At 41.4% G+C, this 18,586-nt stretch overlaps 1 protein-coding gene across 1 annotated transcript in view; it reads right to left on the bottom strand.

Annotated features, from left to right (window-relative positions):
* Positions 1-1,582: 1,582 nt before the first annotated feature.
* SAMD13 (sterile alpha motif domain containing 13) overlaps positions 1,583-18,586 on the bottom strand; it is a 76,848-nt gene continuing 59,844 nt past the window's right edge. The window contains exon 5 of the mRNA XM_070403717.1: positions 1,583-2,675. Coding sequence (XP_070259818.1) covers positions 2,532-2,675 — 144 coding nt within the window. The 3' untranslated portion in view covers positions 1,583-2,531. The remainder of the gene's footprint in view (positions 2,676-18,586) is intronic.

The raw sequence follows: 18,586 nt of genomic DNA, 5'->3' as shown, positions 1-18,586 counted from the left end.
GGACCTCTGCTTAATCATTAAGCCAAATTTGTTTGGAGTCCTATTCATTTTCGCTAGTGCTAGTGGGCCCAGAAGAACTCTTGCTTCTCAAATTCTGAGGCCCAATATGGTGGAAGTCTTTTCAATTTATATGTTTTTCAGCTCTTTGTTTTCCAAATTTGGAATGAGACTTCCAGACCTTCTGAAAAAAAGTCCTGTTGCTGGGACAGGGCCGTGAGACCATATCTCAAGTCCTGGCCTGGCGCCAGCACTGACAACTCTGTCTGGGGCATAGTTTATGGCCTCTCTGGATGGGGAGTAGTGTTATTTTCCCTATTAAGCAAGCAAATGTTTACAGAAGCAAGAATAGCAGGGTTAAACTTTTAAACAGCAGTTTTTACCCAAGATGGAGGTTCCTATACTTCAATTGATCGGCTGCCTCCTGCAGGCACCCCCACTGGGGATTGAGCATGCAACCCAGGCATGTGGATTGACCAGGAATGAAACCAAGACCTCCTGGTTCATAGGTCGACATTCAACCTCTGAGCCACATGAGCCGGGCTGGGGAGGTGATTTTGATCATTCACAGCCAAACCCTATTCCAAGCTAATACAGGAGGTATCAGGTGGATGCATGGAAGCAGGGCCTGGACATTCCTCAAACTATCCCTCTGAGGTAGAGGGTTCAGTCATCATCACTATTTCACTTGTGGGAAACTCCTTCAGAAAGGTTAGTGAAGTTCTTCATTCCAGCGCCCTCCTACATGAGCTCCTGTCTCTTCTTTTCCACCTTTTATGCAGTGCTCCCCTTTTATCAGTCTCTCTCCTCACAATCCTTAACAATATTCTGCCTTTTACTCTCATATGTTTCTGTTTTCTGTCTCAGGTAGACTGTGAGAACTTGGGGATAGAAAATGTCTCCTTTGTGACCCCCTCTCCTACTTACAGCGCAAAACAAAGCACTACTTAAATTTCAGACACTTCATAAACTCTGTATTCCAATTAATTTGGAATGTACCTTTGAACCCCACTCACTATACTGATTCCTGTGTTTTTCACTCTCATCTTCAGACTTTGTATTCTTTAGAGAAATGACCTCCACAGGGGACTGAATTATAACACTCAATAAAACAGTGATTCTTAACTTGAGAAGAAGGAAGAGGGAACTTCAGGAAGTCCAACCACTCCGAAAAGTTTTGTATATGGGAGTATGAGCTTTTGTCTGGAAGAAGTTTCATAGTTTACATCAGAAGTTCCCTCCAAAATCACGACCTCCCCCCACCCCGCGCCACTGACCTACAGCAAAAAAATAAAATAAAATAAAATCTTTGGCTAAAAGAACACCTAAAATATGTTGTTGGGTGGGATAAGAGAATGAACAAGGCATCCTTGGACAATTCCATTTGTAAAGAAGATAAATCCACATATAAATCTCATGTTTCTTATGTCTGAAGTGTTGCTGTTTTTTAAGGTTTAACTTTCCATGGTTTTAAGAAGTAACCTTAATCCTTAATCCCAATTGCAAAAAAGATCAAATGTACACCAGGAATAAACTGAAGCAATGCTTTATTGCAACCATAAAACACAATCCAACAAGGCATCAACACACAGAGATTGAACAAATGTCTCTTTGAACAGAGATGTAGCAACCCCACCTTTTCAAGTTCTTAAAAACAAGTACTCAAACCAGGAATCAAACAAAGCATCAGAGCAATTTTAAAAATATTACACCATCATGAAGGAATGTATATAAAAATATTCTGTGCTAGTAACAAGGCTTTTTGATCTGTAACTCTTGGCAAATTTCTTCAGAAACAAATTATTATAAATACAACCATAAAGTGAAATAATGCTTTTTTTTTGAAACAACCAATTTAAAAGCAATTCTATGCAGAAAATACCATTACCCCCTGTGAAAGCCAGCTGAATATGGATGGATATCCCCAATACACAACAGAGTTTTTCTTTTCAGAGCTATGGTTCTGCTTCTAAAGGGGCCAAGATGCATGTTCATTTCAAAAAGCGCAGCATATCCCAGTGAAACCTTAATAAGGTCAAGTGGAGGACCCTCTGTAAAAAAGGGTGTCAGCAATTCCATCCCAGTAACACAAGCTCTAAGGAGCAGAGGAACTCAAGGGAGACAGCAACCCCTTTCTCTCTCTCCCCCTCCCCAAGTCTGTAATCAAACAAGCTCATCCCGTTGAATTTTTAAAAGAATTTTGGGAAAGCCATCTATGAAGAAATGAAGAATATCCTTATGACCTCAAAGCTTTTCTGGGGAAGGGTATCTACTCATGTCAAATATTGATTTCTTTGTACTCTCTTTGACAAACTCCACAAGGAAAACCATCCTATCCACCTGTTCTCCTTGCTCCTCCTAGCTGAATTCAGGTCAGCTGATGGATTGCTTAGTCTATCCAATAGGATAACGTTTCATTTGGTTGAAATTCTTTACATATACACATGTATGTATTCTGTTTACAAAGTTTCATCACATGAAACTAAATTATGTCATTATGTATTTTTGAGGTCTGAGACCCCAATTTGACTGTACTATGAAGAGTTGTTCTTTAAATGCTTTGACTGCAGAGGTTTTACATGATACTCATAGATTTTCAGAGCAGGCCCCAACTTTAACTGAAGTCCTGTCAGCACATCATTTCTTGTCATCAATAGCAGGGATTTTCCATCAATTTCCTATAATGGAAGCAGAGGGGAAAGTCAACATGTAAGTCCAAAAGCTCAAGAATAATGAAACAAAAAGGAAGTTCAAAGGAAAAAGTCATATTATTGTCTCCAAACTAAAATCATGACTTGTTCACTTATGCCAAATGGGGAAAAATTGAATCTTCTATTTTTATCTTCCATCTTCTATTTTTTGGATTGGATACAAGAGGTAACTGTTCTGGTTTTCAAGATCACATCACAAATATCTTTAAAAACTGACAGTAAGTTTGGAATACATATCCTTAAAAATCAAAAATATTGCTTCCAAAAGGAATAATGACACTTTCCACTTATAAAATATACTAGCGGCCCGGTGCACGAAATTCATTAATGGGGGGAAGCGGCGGGGGAGGGGGGGGGAGGGGAGGTGGGGTCCCTCAGCCCGGTCCATGCTCTCTTGCAATCCAGGACCGCTTGCACCTAGCTGCTCGCCTGACTGCCTGTCTGCCTGCTCACCCCTAACTGCTCACCTGCCTGCTCGCCCCTAGCCGCTCGCCTGCCTGCCTACTCAGTGCGCATCATATTGACCAGTCATTCTGCTTGTTCCACTGTAATGGTCACTTAGGCATATATATTAGAGGCCTGGTGCATGGGGGGTCCCTTAGCCCAGCCTGCACCCTCTCCAATCTGGGAACCCTCTCGCAATCTGGAACCACTGGCTCCTAACTGCTCACTTGCCTGCCGGCCTGATGGCCCTAACTGCTCTCCCCTCCTGGCCTGATCCCCCTAACTTCTCTCCCCTCCTGGCCTGATCACATTAACTGCTCCCCCCTGCCAGCCTGTTCCCCCTAACTTCCCTCCCCTGCTGGCCTGATTGCCCTAATTGCTCTCCCCTGCTGACCTGATCCCCCTAATTGCCTATCTGCTCTCCTTCCTCTCTGTGTCCTTTGGACCTTGGCACAGGCATACTGAGAGCTCTTCACTGTGGCCTTGCCCTTGTCCTGATTGGTCATTATATAACAGCATCCTGGCCAATTTGCAAATTCCTCTATTATTAGTATAGATTATAGTTTATGCAGAATTTTGGGTACTTAGTTCCTAAAATAACTCTATAAATTAGGACAGGCAGGGATTATCATCTTAGTTTTACAGGCAAACCAAGAATCAAGATTAAGAAGTTAGGAAAGGATGGCACAGGATTTGAACTCTCATCTGTCCACAGCCAAGGCCGATGTTCTTTTCATAACTCTACCTGTTTCTCTTGACACTTAGAAGTACATATGTGTTGTTTAGATGGACCACTGGGGACTTAGGTTTTCTGGAATCTTGTCAATCACAACAGTGGACATTGGAAAAATGACTCACTCACTCTGAACTCCTTTCCTGCCCTTTAAAAGGCGAACCATCCTGTCGCAACCTAAAAATCAAGCTCTCATGCTGAGGGCCCCACCATACTTCCTCTTAATGGATCATTGAGATTCCAAATAAGGTAGTGAGGGGCAGTGCTCTGCCCACCACAAATTCCCTCCTCTGTTCTCAGAGTCCACTCTCCATTCCCTTCAAATACCCAACCAGGTATCGTGCACCTCAGCTACCCTGGAGACTACAGAGCTTTGGGGTAAATAAAAATGGGCTTCTCATGCAAGATATGAGGACACAGAGTGTTGAAAGTGGTGTGAAACTTTTGGAAAGGAAACACTGAGAATGCTGACTGCACCTTATGTTTGTTATCACTTAATTGTGGGGAAAAAGCTGACTAGCTTTTAGGGAACCTGAAAGAGATGAACCAGCTGTGCATGCTTGGTAAACCTCGACACATCTGTTTCATCATTCTACCCATGCACATCTGTACCCACCTCCCCCAGTGATGGACAGACAAGGGGACACACGTGCACCAGGAAGAGAAGACACTGCTTTCATTACTATACAATGTAGCTACATAAAACTGTGACCCCCTCCTACATCAGGACCAAGGGGGCCATTCCTTCACACTCTCTCATGTACTTTGCTAGGCCAGGCAGAATATTTGCTTTGAAGGACTCTGTGTGGGGGAGAAATAGCACTGGGCTAGGGGGCTGGAGAAACACCCACTCTGTGACCTTAGGCAAGTGTCTTGCTCTTCTCTCCTCGGTAGGTAATAGGGGATATGGGATTTGGACAGGATTCCGTGAGATACCACCTTTGCAAATGCTCCCTGAGCTGTAAGTTATACAATTACTTGTCCTTATTCCTCCACAGAACCATGGTCCTCATTTCAAATACCTAACATGAACCACAGCAAAAGGACAAGGAATTACTTCTAACTAGTCTGTGGTGTTTCTGAGTGTTGGAAACCTTTGTTTCATCATCTACTAGAAAACAAAATACCCCCGTTAATATGTAGGAGACAACTATTCAAAACCATAGCGCATAACAAAGCAATTTGTTGATAGGGCAATTGGAAAAGTAAGGACATAGGGATGGAATTTCTAATTCTAAAGTATTTTTCTTCTTTTTCAGCAGCTAGTAACCCCAAAGATGGCCCATCAGTCAAATCTGCAAGTATGAGAGTTGGCAGAGGAGCTTCCAACACCTGGAAGTCACAGGAGCTGTTCTGAAGGCACTGTGAGGTCACAGGAATCTGAGTCACAGGTCACTCCAAAGCGCATGCTCTCGCTTACGCGCTGAGATGACACAGACCTACTTGGAATGCTTTAGGAAGCCGCCAAGCCCTTCCTGCTCTCCATCTTTCCTTTGCTGATGTCTGCTCCTACTTCACTTATTACATATTTCAAACCGGCACCAGGAAGAGATGACACTGCTTTCATTGCTATACAACAAGAAAATTTCCTTGATTAACTGAAAGTGAATTTTTAAAAATCTTTGCTGGCAAGAAGTCCTACAACTCAGCATTTCTGTCAAAAGCCAAGTATGTCTGTGAAAAATGCTGAAATTGGGATTTTATTTGAGACAAAATGGAAAATCATATTCCACACTCCAATTTGATTTTCCCTTTGTTCAGTAGCCACACTGTAATTCACCTCGGACTGGGGTTCAAAAGAAAGCTCTACTTGGAAATCCTCATTTTAAAACTTTTGAAATGAATAGAGTTCAACAATAGAAACTTCCTATTAAATCAAACTATAACAGCTCAGATGAATGGGAGTAGAATTCAGCATAATGGACATGTGAGCTTCCAGGTCAAACCACAGTGTGAACCTTGTCTCCACAACTTACTGTGTGACCCTGGGTAAGGGACCTAACTTCCCTAAGCCTCAGTTTCCTCACGTGTGAAATGGAAGTAAACCCATGAAGGATTCTGGAGATAAAAAATGATGCATTCATGTAAGGCAACTAGCACAGTGCCAGACATATAGGAGACTCTCAATGCTACTAAGTGGAAATGTTCGGGCTTTGAAAGAAAGGAGATATATTTCTATTCCAAATCCATCTTCTGCTTCCTTTCTGGAAAAGTGCTCTCTACCTAAATGCTACCCTTGGCCAGAGGGATGCAGGACTATTCCTGTTCAAGTTTTAAAAATTTATTAAAATTTGCGGAAACCGGTTTGGCTCAGTGGATAGAGCGTCGGCCTGCGGACTGAAGGGTCCCGGGTTCGATTCCGGTCAGGGGCATGTGCCTGGGTTGCGGGCACATCCCCAGTGGGAGATGTGCGGGAGGCGGCTGGTCGATGTTTCTCTCTCATTGATGTTTCTGGCTCTCTATCTCTCTCCCTTCCTCTCTGTAAAAAATCAATAAAATATATTTTAAAAAATATAATAAAAATTTATTAAAATTAAAAAAATTCAAAGACTCATAAAACATTTGTCTCATAAAAATCGCAAACACAGGAATACTCCTTGAATTAAGAAAGCTACTCATTTGTTATGTAACGTGTATAAAAGTTTGCCAGTCTGTATGGTGCACTAGAATGAGCCTGAGAGTGGAGACTGGAATACAGGAGTTCTAATGCAGACTCCAGCAGTAACTCTGCACAAGGAACCAGTTCCCTGGACCCCATTCATTTAGTATAAATGAAGAGTCTGAAGTGTGACCAAATCCCATGATTCCATGTATATCATGATTAAAGCCCAAATAAAAAGATAATTCACATCTTGGGATCTTGTTCATATATCCGTGTTAAAGGGATAATCATTTGCTAGTTTCAGTGAAACTTTTTTTTTAATATATATTTTATTGATTTTTTTTTTTTTTTTTTTTTTTTTACAGCGAGGAAGGGAGAAGGATAGAGAGTTAGAAACATCAATGAGAGAAAAGCATCTATCAGCTGCCTCCTGCATACCCCTTACTGGGGATGTGCCTGCAACCAAGATACATGCCCTTGACCGGAATCGAACCTGGGACCCTTCAGTCCCCAGGCCGACGCTGAGCCAAACCGGTTAGGGCAGTGAAACTTTTAACATTACTTCTGTCTTCTGTCTTCAGGGAAGAATAACCAAGTGCCTACTGGGCAATAATATTTAAAATGTTTGCAGACTTAATAAGTTCCAGCAAGTACTCATGCATGGAAGTAAAGTTTAGAGATGACAGGTATAAATTCCCAATGAGGACAAGACCCTAGATCTAAAAATAAATGAGTAGGATCCACAGATGTTATAACTCGGTAGATAAGCATGTTTTAGAGCAGTGGTTCTCAACCTGTGGGTCGCGACCCCTTTGGTGGTCGAATGACCCTTTCACAGGGGTGGCCTAAGACCATCGGAAAACACATATATAATTACATATTGTTTTTGTGATTAATCACTATGCTTTAATTATGTTCAATTTGTAACAATGAAAATACATCCTGCATATCAGATATTTACATTATGATTCATAATAGTAGCAAAATTACAGTTATGAAGTAGCAACAAAAATAATTTTATGTTTGCGGGTCACCACAACATGAAGAACTGTATTAAAGGGTTGTGGCATTAGGAAGGTTGAGAAGCACCTTTTTAGAGCAAGACACTATTTTATTGCCTACTAGGTTGGGCCAAGGACAAGTTACTTAATCTCTCTTAGCCTCATTTTTTTATCTATATCATGGGGGGAAAGTTGCTACTGTATTTCACTATTGAAGTATTATTGAGGTAACATATGTGAAGTAGAATTCCTGACATCTGCTGAGCACTCAATAAATGCTATTAAAAATGTATGTGAAAAATCTTTACCCATTTACTTTTCACTCTTTCTCTCTGCTAACAATCCACACCTAGGTAACTCTTTCAATTGAGCCTAATTTTGGTATGGTGCATTGGAAATGTATGGTAAGAAAGATGAGGTGGGAAGAGAAGAAGCTAAGAGAAAGGCTAGAAAGAGAAAAAGAGTGATCATCAAGAAAGTGGCACAATAGTGAGGTAGAGCAGGAAAAGAGTTGAAGGTAAGTCAATGGGGTTTATGAGGGAAGGACCCTGACTCAGAAGGTCATATTCATGGTGGTGGTCTCTAGTGTCCCAAATATAGTGCAGGGGGAAAGAAGGGTCAACTTAGAATTAGAAGACTTGGTCCTAAATTAAAGGTCAAACTCTGCTGCTTCCTAGTTCTTTATGTAACATATGGCCCATTATTGTCCTCCTCTGCAAAATGAGATGTTGGGACTAAGCTGACTGCTGTCCATTCCAGTTCAACACACTCTCAGATTCCAACTCTGGTCTCTGATAAGCATCTGACTCACCAGCCTCACAGGAAAGACTGCTGTAAAAAAATATTGCAGCAACTCCTTACCAACGACGTAGAGGAAGCTGATGAAATGGACTTTCTTCTTCCACTTCAGTCTTCTCTCTCACATTTTCTCGAACTTTCTTTGTAACAACTCTCTTGCCATTCACTATCTGGCTGCAAGTGGTGACCAGTCTGAAGTTTCCCATTCCACTGCTTACAAAGGGGACAAATTTCCCAGAGGAAGGGGAATCTGGTCTGGAGCCCAGGGATACAAAAGTGGAAAATCCTGTGTCCAAAATGGGAGTCACATTAAAAAAGGAAGAGTGGAATCTCCTGGATCTACCCTCATGGCCAGTGGGGAAACAATCTCCCGAAAAGAGGTCTTTATCTTCAAAGGCATTGTGGGAGCCACAGTGTGGTCTCTCAAACCACTGTTCCTCCTTCAAATCGTTTTTGTTTCTGCCATCTCCTCTATTTTCTCTTTTGATGTGGCTCCTTCTGGACTTGTCATAATTGTTGCGTTTCTCGGCATCAGACAAGACTGCATAGGCCTCAGATACTCGTTTGAATTCCTCCTCAGCTGCCTTTTTGTTTTCTGAGTTCTTGTCTGGGTGTACCTGAAGAGCTAACTGGTGATAAGCCTTCTTAATATCAGAGGAGGAAGCATTTTGAGGCACCCCTAGTACTTCGTAATAATTCACCATGTTTCTTTAAAGGATCTTTCCTCACCAAGACAGTTTACTTTCTGAAGAGTTTCCATATGATTTTGAAAAGGAAGATGGTGAGCTACTCAAGTCTATACCAAGACACTTTGAATCTTATCACAGGGTTCCTGGAACAAAGTCTCTTTTGGGAGAAATTCCTCTTTGCTGTAGGTGTCCTTTGCAGTGCCTCCTCCCCTACCTGCCCTCTGCAGCTCACTGTGGGTGGAGTGATTGTGATGGAACATTATTAGCCAATGACTCTTGGCTGATGCTGTGCTTGCCTTGTATTCCTATTGGTGGAAAATTTGGGGTGGATAATATACATGCTGGGGAGATTTCACCTAATTTAAATATATATATATATATATATATATATATATATATATATATATATATAAATTTCAGAGAGGAAGGGAGATAGAAACATCAATGATGAGAGAGAATCATTGATCGGCTGCCTCCTACATGCCCCCACTGTGAAGAGAAGCTAAGAGAAAGGCTAGAAAGAGAAAAAGAGTGATCATCAAGAAAGGTGGAAAAATAGTGAGGTAGAGCAGGAAATTGAGCCTGCAACCCGGGGAATGTGCCCTTGACAGGAATTGAACCCGGGACCCTTCAGTCCCTAGGCCGACACTCTATCCACTGAGCCAAACCAGCTAGGGCAGATTTCACCTAATTTAAATATCCAACACTGAGAAGCTTGTTAACAGGGAGAGAACATTTGTGTGGCTCTAAAAAGAAGTCTTACCTCATTTATTAAAGTAACAGTCTGAAGCAAAATGGGTCTTGCACTTAAATCAGGCGCAGAATTTATTTTGGATCATTTGAGCTGATGCCTTCAGTGACTTAATGGTATCTTTCTGTATTATTTAATATTTGCTGCTGGCACAAAGTGGGTGATAAAAGCATTCTATCTCACAAAAAAATATTGTACACATTTTTGATGAAGGAAAAAGTATGAAATTCAGTTCATCAAATGAGGTAACTGGGTTATAGAAATGTCTGACTAGATTTTTAAAAAAGAGTAGGTTTAAGGAACAGAATTAGAAATGAATGTTGCCCATGCATGATCAGATAAAGCTTCTTCACTTCAGGTGCTTTTTTAAAGTTAGCCTTTTTGAAATTTCTCTGTATTTAACTAAGTAACAATACCACAACAAGAAATGCTTTAAAAATGGCTTTAAAGTTCAAGTGTAGCGAGGGCTGCTGGTTGCTTTTTTCCTAGGACACACAACTGCACATTTCCCAGACTTCCTTGCAATTTTGTGTGGTCATATGACCCCATTCTGGCCAATGAAGGGACTGATGTGCACCTCTTTCAGGTCTGGCCAATGAAACCACCTACGTGAACTCCTCCTTGCTCTTTATCCTTATAGCAACTAGATAGCAATACCCAGACAATCTTGAAAACTTCTGGTTGAAGATGACAGAACCTCCATCCTGGATCCTTGAATTACTATGAAACAGACACCCCCAGTATGGACTATCTATATGAGCAAGAAATAAACTTCTACTTTAATTAAGTCATTATACATGTTTTCATCTATTGTGCCAGCAGTTAGTCTACTCTAATACACCAACCATTTCTACAACTTCACCTTCACTCTTCATCAACCAGAAGAGTCCTACTTCTACAACACTGAAAGTTAAATATCTGTTCTCTCACTCCTCACTCCCATTTATGCCCACCTTTTCAATTCAACTCCACTTTCTCACAGTGGTTCTCAAACTGTGGGTCGCAAACAATGAAAACAGATCCTACATATCAGATATTTACATTATGATTCATAACAGTAGCAAAATTACAGTTATGAAGTAGCAACGAAAATAATTTTATGGTTGGGGGGTCACCACAACATGAGGAACTGTATTAAAGGGCCGCGGCATTAAGAAGGTTGAGAACCACTGCTAGGGTCAAGAGTCCCCTCAGGATCCTCTTTCATACTAAGTCTGCACCCTCTGGTTGGCCCTCTTAGGCTATTAGCCCTCTACTGTGCTCAAGCCACAAACCCCCCATCCAGGAACAATGTAGCTTTTCTACTTCTATACATGGTGCAGCTGAGGGGGAAAACCAAGAAATCATGAAGATGAAACATTGTACTTGTGCAGTGTACCAGTATCACTCGGGTATAGAATACCTTAGCAGTTCTCTTATTTATCCTTGGTCAGCTCCCTCTTCCATTTCCCTTGGTGGTCATTCTTAACTTTCATTTGCTCTCCTCTAGTTCCTCATTAAAATTCTACCCATCCTGTCCACTCTAGGCAGAGGAACTTAGCTCTTGTTTAACCAAGGAAATAGAGACTGTTAGGAGCTACCTAATGTCTCTGAGGATGAGGGCAATTATAGCTGTATCTACATACATCCTCACCTATGCCCCAGAGCATTGGAAGGATAAGGAGGATAGAGGAAGATATCCTTGTCTTGCTCAGAATTAATCCTTTCATATTCTCTCTGTTAAAAAAATAAAATAATTGAACTTATTTGAACCACCATGTATGTTATGGCTGACATTACATTGTATTGTGGTAAAATATATATAACATGAAATAGGCCAGATTAACTATTTTTACATGTATTATTCAGCATTAATTACATTTGCAATGTTGTATAATTGTCACCACTATTTTTCAAACTCTTCTATCACCTTAAACAGAAAATCCGTTAAATAATAACTGCCTCCTCCTTCTCAGCCCTTGATAACCTCTAATGTACTTTGTGTCTGTATAAGTTTGCCTATTTTAGGTATTGCATATAGTAGTAAATGGAACCCAGGCACTATTTGGTTTATTTTATTTAGCATACTTTCAAAGTTCATCCATGTTGTAGCATGTATCAGAAGTTCTTCCCTTTTTATGACTGAATAATGTTCCATTGTCTGTATATACCACATTCTGTTTATACATTTATCTGTTCATGGACACTTGAGTCGTTTCCACCTTTTGGTGATTGCTAATAATGCTGCAATGAAGGTTGCATGCAAGTATTTGTTTGAGTCCCTCTTTTCAATTCTTTTGTGTGAAATTTCTGGGTCATGCAGTAATTCTACACTTAACTTTTTGAAGAACTGCCAAACTGTTTTCTATAGCAGCTATACCATTTTGTATTCCAACCAGCAATGCACGGGGGCTTCAATTTCTCCATATCCTTACCCCTCCATACTCTTTTGACCTCATCCCTTTCCTTATCCTCAGAGAGTTTAGCGTAATTTAACTGTCCTCTATTTTATTCAATTTTAACTTGTCCAATTCTTTTGGTTACTTTCCTGCATGTAAATCAGATTGTCTCCTCTCTCATGAGGAAAGAGCCCTCATGCTTAGAGGACCCTTTAACTGGTTCTTCCTCCACTTGCCTACATCCCATGTCTCAAGTCTCAAGTCTCACTCACTCAACTTGGAGGAAAGTGTCATTCATATTCCTCCTCCCAACTCCATTGTTATGCACAAGCTCCATTGGGCTTCACCTTTTTGATGTATTTGACCCTGTTAATCACTGCATTTTCCCTGAAACTGTTCCCTTTATGAGTTTCTATACAACCTCTCATTACTGGTTCTCTGCCCACTTCCCTGAGTGTTCTTTCTCAGTTGCTTTTTCTGTTGCCTTTATTCTCCTATAAAAACCATGGTGTTCTCCTTGGCCTTTTTCTAAGATCCCCTTCAAAATGCCTCTCTCATTCTTACTCCCTCCTATGAGTGCTGATGACTCTCACATTTCTGTTTCTAGGCCTTACTTGTGGCCTGAGCTGTATACTAGATATATCTACTTACAGGCCCTCACATTTAATGCACTCAAAACTGGGGTCATGCCGAAACCGGTTTGGCTCAGTGGATAGAGCATCGGCTTGCGGACTGAAGGGTCCCAGGTTCAATTCCGGTCAAGGGCATGTACCTGGGTTGCAGGCACATCCCCAGTAGGAGATGTGCAGGAGGCAGCTGATCGATGTTTCTCTCTCATCGATGTTTCTGACTCTCTATCTCTCTCCCTTCCTCTCTGTAAAAAATCAATAAAATATATTTAAAGAACAAACAAACAAAAAAAACCCAAAACTGGGGTCATTACAGCCCTCTAAAATTTTCCCACAAACATCCTGGTTAATGGCAGTACTTTATAACCACCAAACTGGAAACCTGGCAGTCACACAAGTCTTCATGGTCTCCCACCTGTGAGCACTGAGCTCAGTCCTGGGGTTATAACAGAGAACCAGGATAGGACAAATCTTCAATCTCCATTGTTAATGTTCCACTAAATTATTCTGATTGCCTTCCTAGACTCTCTAATCTATCTCTTACCTTCCATCCCCAATGGAACTGTTATAGCATCTTTCTCATCTTTGGTCTCCATGTCCTCCAAGCCACTCTCCACACTACCACTAGACTGATCTTTCAAAAACACAAATCTCATCATGGCACTCCCCACTTACTATCCTCTCTTAGTGCCTGACAGGCACAGTTCTCTTAAACCAGACTGTCTGTTAACTAGACCCCTATTTACCTTTCAGTCCAATCCCTGGACATTCCCTGGACCACTCCTCTTACTCCAAGGTATTTGGAGTTCCCAAGATAAACTATGTTATTTCATGTCCCCATGCCTTGTTTTTTTTTATCCTTCCTCTGCCCAAAATCCTCTGTGCTTCCTTTAAATGGTTCTCATATCTATAATGGTTTCAGGTGGTTTTTTATTAAACCAAAAGAATCTACACCAATAAAAGAGAAACAAAGCAATAAAACAATTTAAAATAAAATAAAATAAAAATAAAAGAGAAACATGCAAATTTGTGTCACTCTGTTATGCCCACCAGCCAATCACAGTGACTATGCAAATTAACCCACCAAAGATGGTGGTTAATTTGCATACCCAGGTGCGGAGCGAAAACTGAAGGCTCCAGCCAGAATGAAGACTGAAGACTGAAGATGCTTGGCTTCTTCGCTGCGGCCAGACCAAAGGCCTGGGTCCCAGGTGCTGGAGGAAAACCGGTGCCAGCAGCCAAGGGAAGGAAGGCCTATTGTGCGAATCTTCGTGCAATGGGCTTCAAGTACTTACAATAATTCTTTTACTGTAACAGTCTTATATTTATTTTAATGAATGTTAGAAAAAGCTGCAACAACCATGGAAACAATATGAATAAGTCAAAGAAGCACCAGACGCCTGTCTATATCATAATGTCTTATAACTGTTCTCATTTCAAGTGAATGACTTAAACAACCTGTTAGGATTTTTGGTTTATGGAAATCTATTTCAATCAAGAATTCAAAAGATTCTTTCCTTATCAGTTTCACTTTCAATTATCTTGGCCATTTTCTTATTTGCTTTTTAACTTTTTTCTACGTTTTTATGGGCTGAAAAAACATATCAGCAGAGTGTGAGCTGACACTTCCCGTGTTCATTATGCTACAAAATCTTTTAAGCATTTCAGAAGCCTTCAATTGTGAAGAAATATCAGGTAGCAGAACACCTTGACTATTTTCAGTACTTAGTACTATGAAATGCTGATAAAGTAATAATAGTTATTTCCAATTTGTGGGGTTTCAGCTGGTCTGATTCAGAGCTAGATTTACCATGAGGCTAATGAAGCTTAAATTTGCGGGGGTCCTGAGGTGGTCTGCTAGAAATGTGTAAGCTTTAGGCACCCCTCCCCACAAAGCCTGGCTTTGTCCTGAGTCTTATTAGAAACGACAAACCTGGTGCAAAAATTCATGCAAGGGTGGGGTCCCTTGGCCTGGCTGGTGATTAGGGCCAATAGGGGTGGGGGGCAGGACAGCCTGCCAGGGTGAGGGACCATTGGAGGTTGGCTGGCTGGGGGAAGGGACCACAGGAGGTTGGCTGTGGAAGTGCACTGACTACCAGGGGGCAGCTCCTGCATTGAGCATCTGCCCCCTAGTGGTCAGTGCGTGTTATAGCAACCAGTCGACTGGTTGTTCAGTTGTTTAGGCTTTTATATATATAGATTACCCATCTGAAATCACCACAGTTGAAATCCATCTGGCCATGACTTAGAACACATGCTCAGGGTCGCTCTGACAGGCTTCCCCACTCGACTACTCCATCTGATGTGGTTAGTGTTACTTGGCACTCTGTAGCAGTAAACATTTTTACTTATATTTATTATGTCAGTGGTCTCAGAAACATATCAAAATTTAACCAAAAGTTATCTGAAAAGAAATGCCAATATCTGCATTTCAAATTAATGGCTTAAACAACCAGTCAGGCATTTCAGAGTGAAATACTGTTCTTATTTGGTTTGGGGGAAAGGAGGAGATAACAGAGAGCAAAATTAATTTGTCACCTTGCATTGCATATTATTTTGTCATGATGCTCTGAGAAAAAATTATCTCATTGATACACACTGTTCTTAAAACAGAATCACTGATGTCATTTACTTATAAGTTTGAGGAATCTGAACAATGTGAATTACATGACATTGATTAAATGGCACATCTTCTTTAGAGTATGTATTCAGTACATATGAGTATGTGAGTCAGAAAAAGGTAGAAATGACGTGACTACACTACAAATGGGCAGAACTATCTTTGTGGCTTGCATTTGGGGTCCAGTTTAAGTGATAAAGTTGCTGAACTGTACTGCAAGAATGCCTCCACTGGCCACTGCAAGTATTGTCAACAGAGGCAGCTTTACACCAAAGAACAGTGCTCATTTAGCCTTCAGAGTTTTACAAAAATGAGTCTGATCCTCATTGTTCTGGGAGGAAGGTGGCAATGTTCTTGAATTAGCTTAGTTAAAAGGTCTTCTCTTAAAAACTAATGCTCTTAGAAAAGTAAAATTTCTAAAGTTTTTTGACTCTTATATCCAGGGGCAAAAGCCAATTTGCTATCATCTAGTCATGAAAATTCAGCTGTATATACCACAGCTGAAATGGTTCTGTGCCTTATGCTGTGCCTAAAAGCATACTTCATGAGGGCAAGTTCTAAAATAACAACTGACTATTAAAGCAGGAGCTTGAGCATATTCTGCTTGGTTAACTCCACAGCCACTATAGAAATCTGACTCCTAGAAAAGCAAACCCTCCAGGATCACCCAGTGAGTGAGTCAGTCAGGAGAAAAGAAACCAACAGTCATGACTCTCACACATGCCCCTCGCCATGGCCTAACAGGTCTGTCTGTTAGAAGACACATGGGAAAACAGTCACCATACCACCATGTCTGTGGGAAAGAGAGACAGGAGTGACAGTGCTGGAATCACTGCCCTCTTTAGGAAGGGCTCCCACTGCCTCCTGCTCGATGGGCCAGTGAACACTTTGAGCACAATGTTAACGCAGCCAGTGGACCCAACTCCCTTGATGACACAAACTACATGCCAGCTTGAGAGAGAATGACATCACTGATCATAAGAGGAAACTGGCCAGAACAGTAACACAACCAAACACACACACACACTATGGACACTAGATCACTGGTATGGGTGTAGACAGGGGATTGTGCAGGAGCCTAGGCCTTCCCTTTTGACAGTTAGGCCTGTAGCTGTTGCTCACACAAAAGGCTCAAAAGAGGCTTGCCAGAAGAAAACTTCATGGAAATAACTGTACCAGAGGGAAATTTAATGGAGATAACTATCATGTGGCAGTTTATCTGCACAGAGAAAAGGAGGTTACACAAAGATCACCAGCTTATTCCAGATGCCTCTCCATACCACAGGAACATGGATACCTTTCCTGTCTTTTGGACAAATGTCACTCAATGGCCTGACATCTTCCAATGGAGCATGCTGCTAGAAAACCACATCAAGTCTAGTTGCTAAGGCAACACAGTATCCAGTTATGTACTGTGAGACCACACCATGAAGACAGACACTCTCCTAAAAGTCAGCCCATCTGAGTGGGGACATGTCTGGCATCACTGTCAGTGCAGACTGCTATAACAAGACACCACAAACTGGGTAGCTTAAACAACAGAAATTTATTTTTTATAGTTCTGGAGGCTAGAAGTTCAAGTTCACAGTAGCAACGTGGTTGGGTTCTTGTGGAGGACCCTTTTCCTAGCTTTCAGATAGTTACCATCTTGCTTTGCCCTCACATGGCAGAAAGAAGGAGTAAGCTCTCTGTTCCCTTCTTTTCAGGGCACTAATCCCATTATAAGGGTTCCATCTTCATGACCTCATCTAAATCTAATTATCTCCCAAAGCCCCCAATGCCATCACATTGGAGTTAAGGTTTCAACACACACATCTTGGGGGGACACAAACATTCAGCCCATAAGACATAGCCATGAAACTAAGCTCCCACATCATTGGCAACCATGCCACCCTCTCCGGATTTGGCCTTTTGTAAGGTCATTTAGGGGATGCTCTCCATGTGTTCCTGCTTAATCTAAAGGCAGGGCAAAGCTTTCCCTGAGGATATTTAAGGATCTGCCTGCTGTGACCTAGAAGATGTGCCTGGGAAGGTCACGTGTTTGGGCTGGGGGTGGCCTGTAGTTTTCCCATCTAGAAGGAACTTGGTGAGTCACTGCTGACTGCTTGAGGTTCATTGCCAGGAAGGTCCTTGGAGGTGAAGCACTGAAGGCCTCTGAAGCATGATGATGGGGGAGGGAGGTTAATGTGGTGGAGGATCCTAACCCTCAGTCCTCATGAAAATCACAGCAGCTACTTGTCTTATCAGCCTTTCACCCTCTTTTAATGAGCAGAGAAGGCAATGAGAACTTCACAGCAGGAGGAAGAGTTGGATCACTTCTGGAGAATAATTCAAGGCAGACTCTTTCCCCTACCCAACCACCCTTCATTGAGAATGAAGGAACTCCAGCTTCTGCACCATGTTTGCAAAACTTCAGTCTCCTGGGAATTCTTTTCTTAGGCTTCTGAGTTCAGGCGGGTTCAGCACAGTAGCAAGATGATGCTCCCCCCCGCCCCCCCCCCCCGCCCCCGCACCGCCCCAAGGACTTCTGAATGAAATGCTTTGGGAGAGTCTGTTCCCTTTTGCTTCCAAGTGTCTCTAGGGCCAGACTGATGTCATCCCTGGGATAAGGGCCTGCTCCTGAGCCAACCTCGAAGCCGGCCAGTTCCATTTCTGAGGTCTGTACAGAATCCAGAAGGCCCAAAGAACACCCCCACTTCAATCTGGGACATATGCCTCTGAGAAAGTCTGAGTAGAAGCTTACTCTGAAAAATGCTTTTGGGCAGCAGGGAATCTGGCCAAGAGACCTTTTTTAGCTAAGTCCTTTTTTTGTTTTTTTTTTGTTAATCTTTTGCAATATTGTTCAAATTTACTCAACTACAATGATACAAGTGGACTTTCTACCATTACAAACCATAATAATTTATGTTCCAGTTGACCAGTCTTTCACTTTCCAACCTGAGCTATTTTCCCCACAATTTTATGATAAAAACTTCAAATATAAAGAAAAATTTCATGTATATTATAATGAACATCCATATTCTCACCACCTAGATTTATAATTAACATTTTCTCTACTTACTACCCATCTACTCATCCCTCTCTCCAATTGTCAATCCATATTTTGACACATTTCAAAGTAAGTTATATACATCAATAAGTTATAAACTAAATACTTCAGTTTGTATGCCATTAATTTTTGAACTTTTCAAATAATTCTTTTCCTTTTGAGGTGATGTAATGCACAAATCTGA

This window comes from Myotis yumanensis, unplaced genomic scaffold (genome assembly GCF_028538775.1).
Source record: "Myotis yumanensis isolate MYYU_CA2020_CCGP unplaced genomic scaffold, mMyoYum1.0.hap1 SCAF_2, whole genome shotgun sequence".
Lineage (NCBI taxonomy): Eukaryota > Metazoa > Chordata > Mammalia > Chiroptera > Vespertilionidae > Myotis > Myotis yumanensis.
Note: the sequence above shows the minus strand (reverse complement) of the source record. Positions and strands in the feature narration are given on the sequence as shown.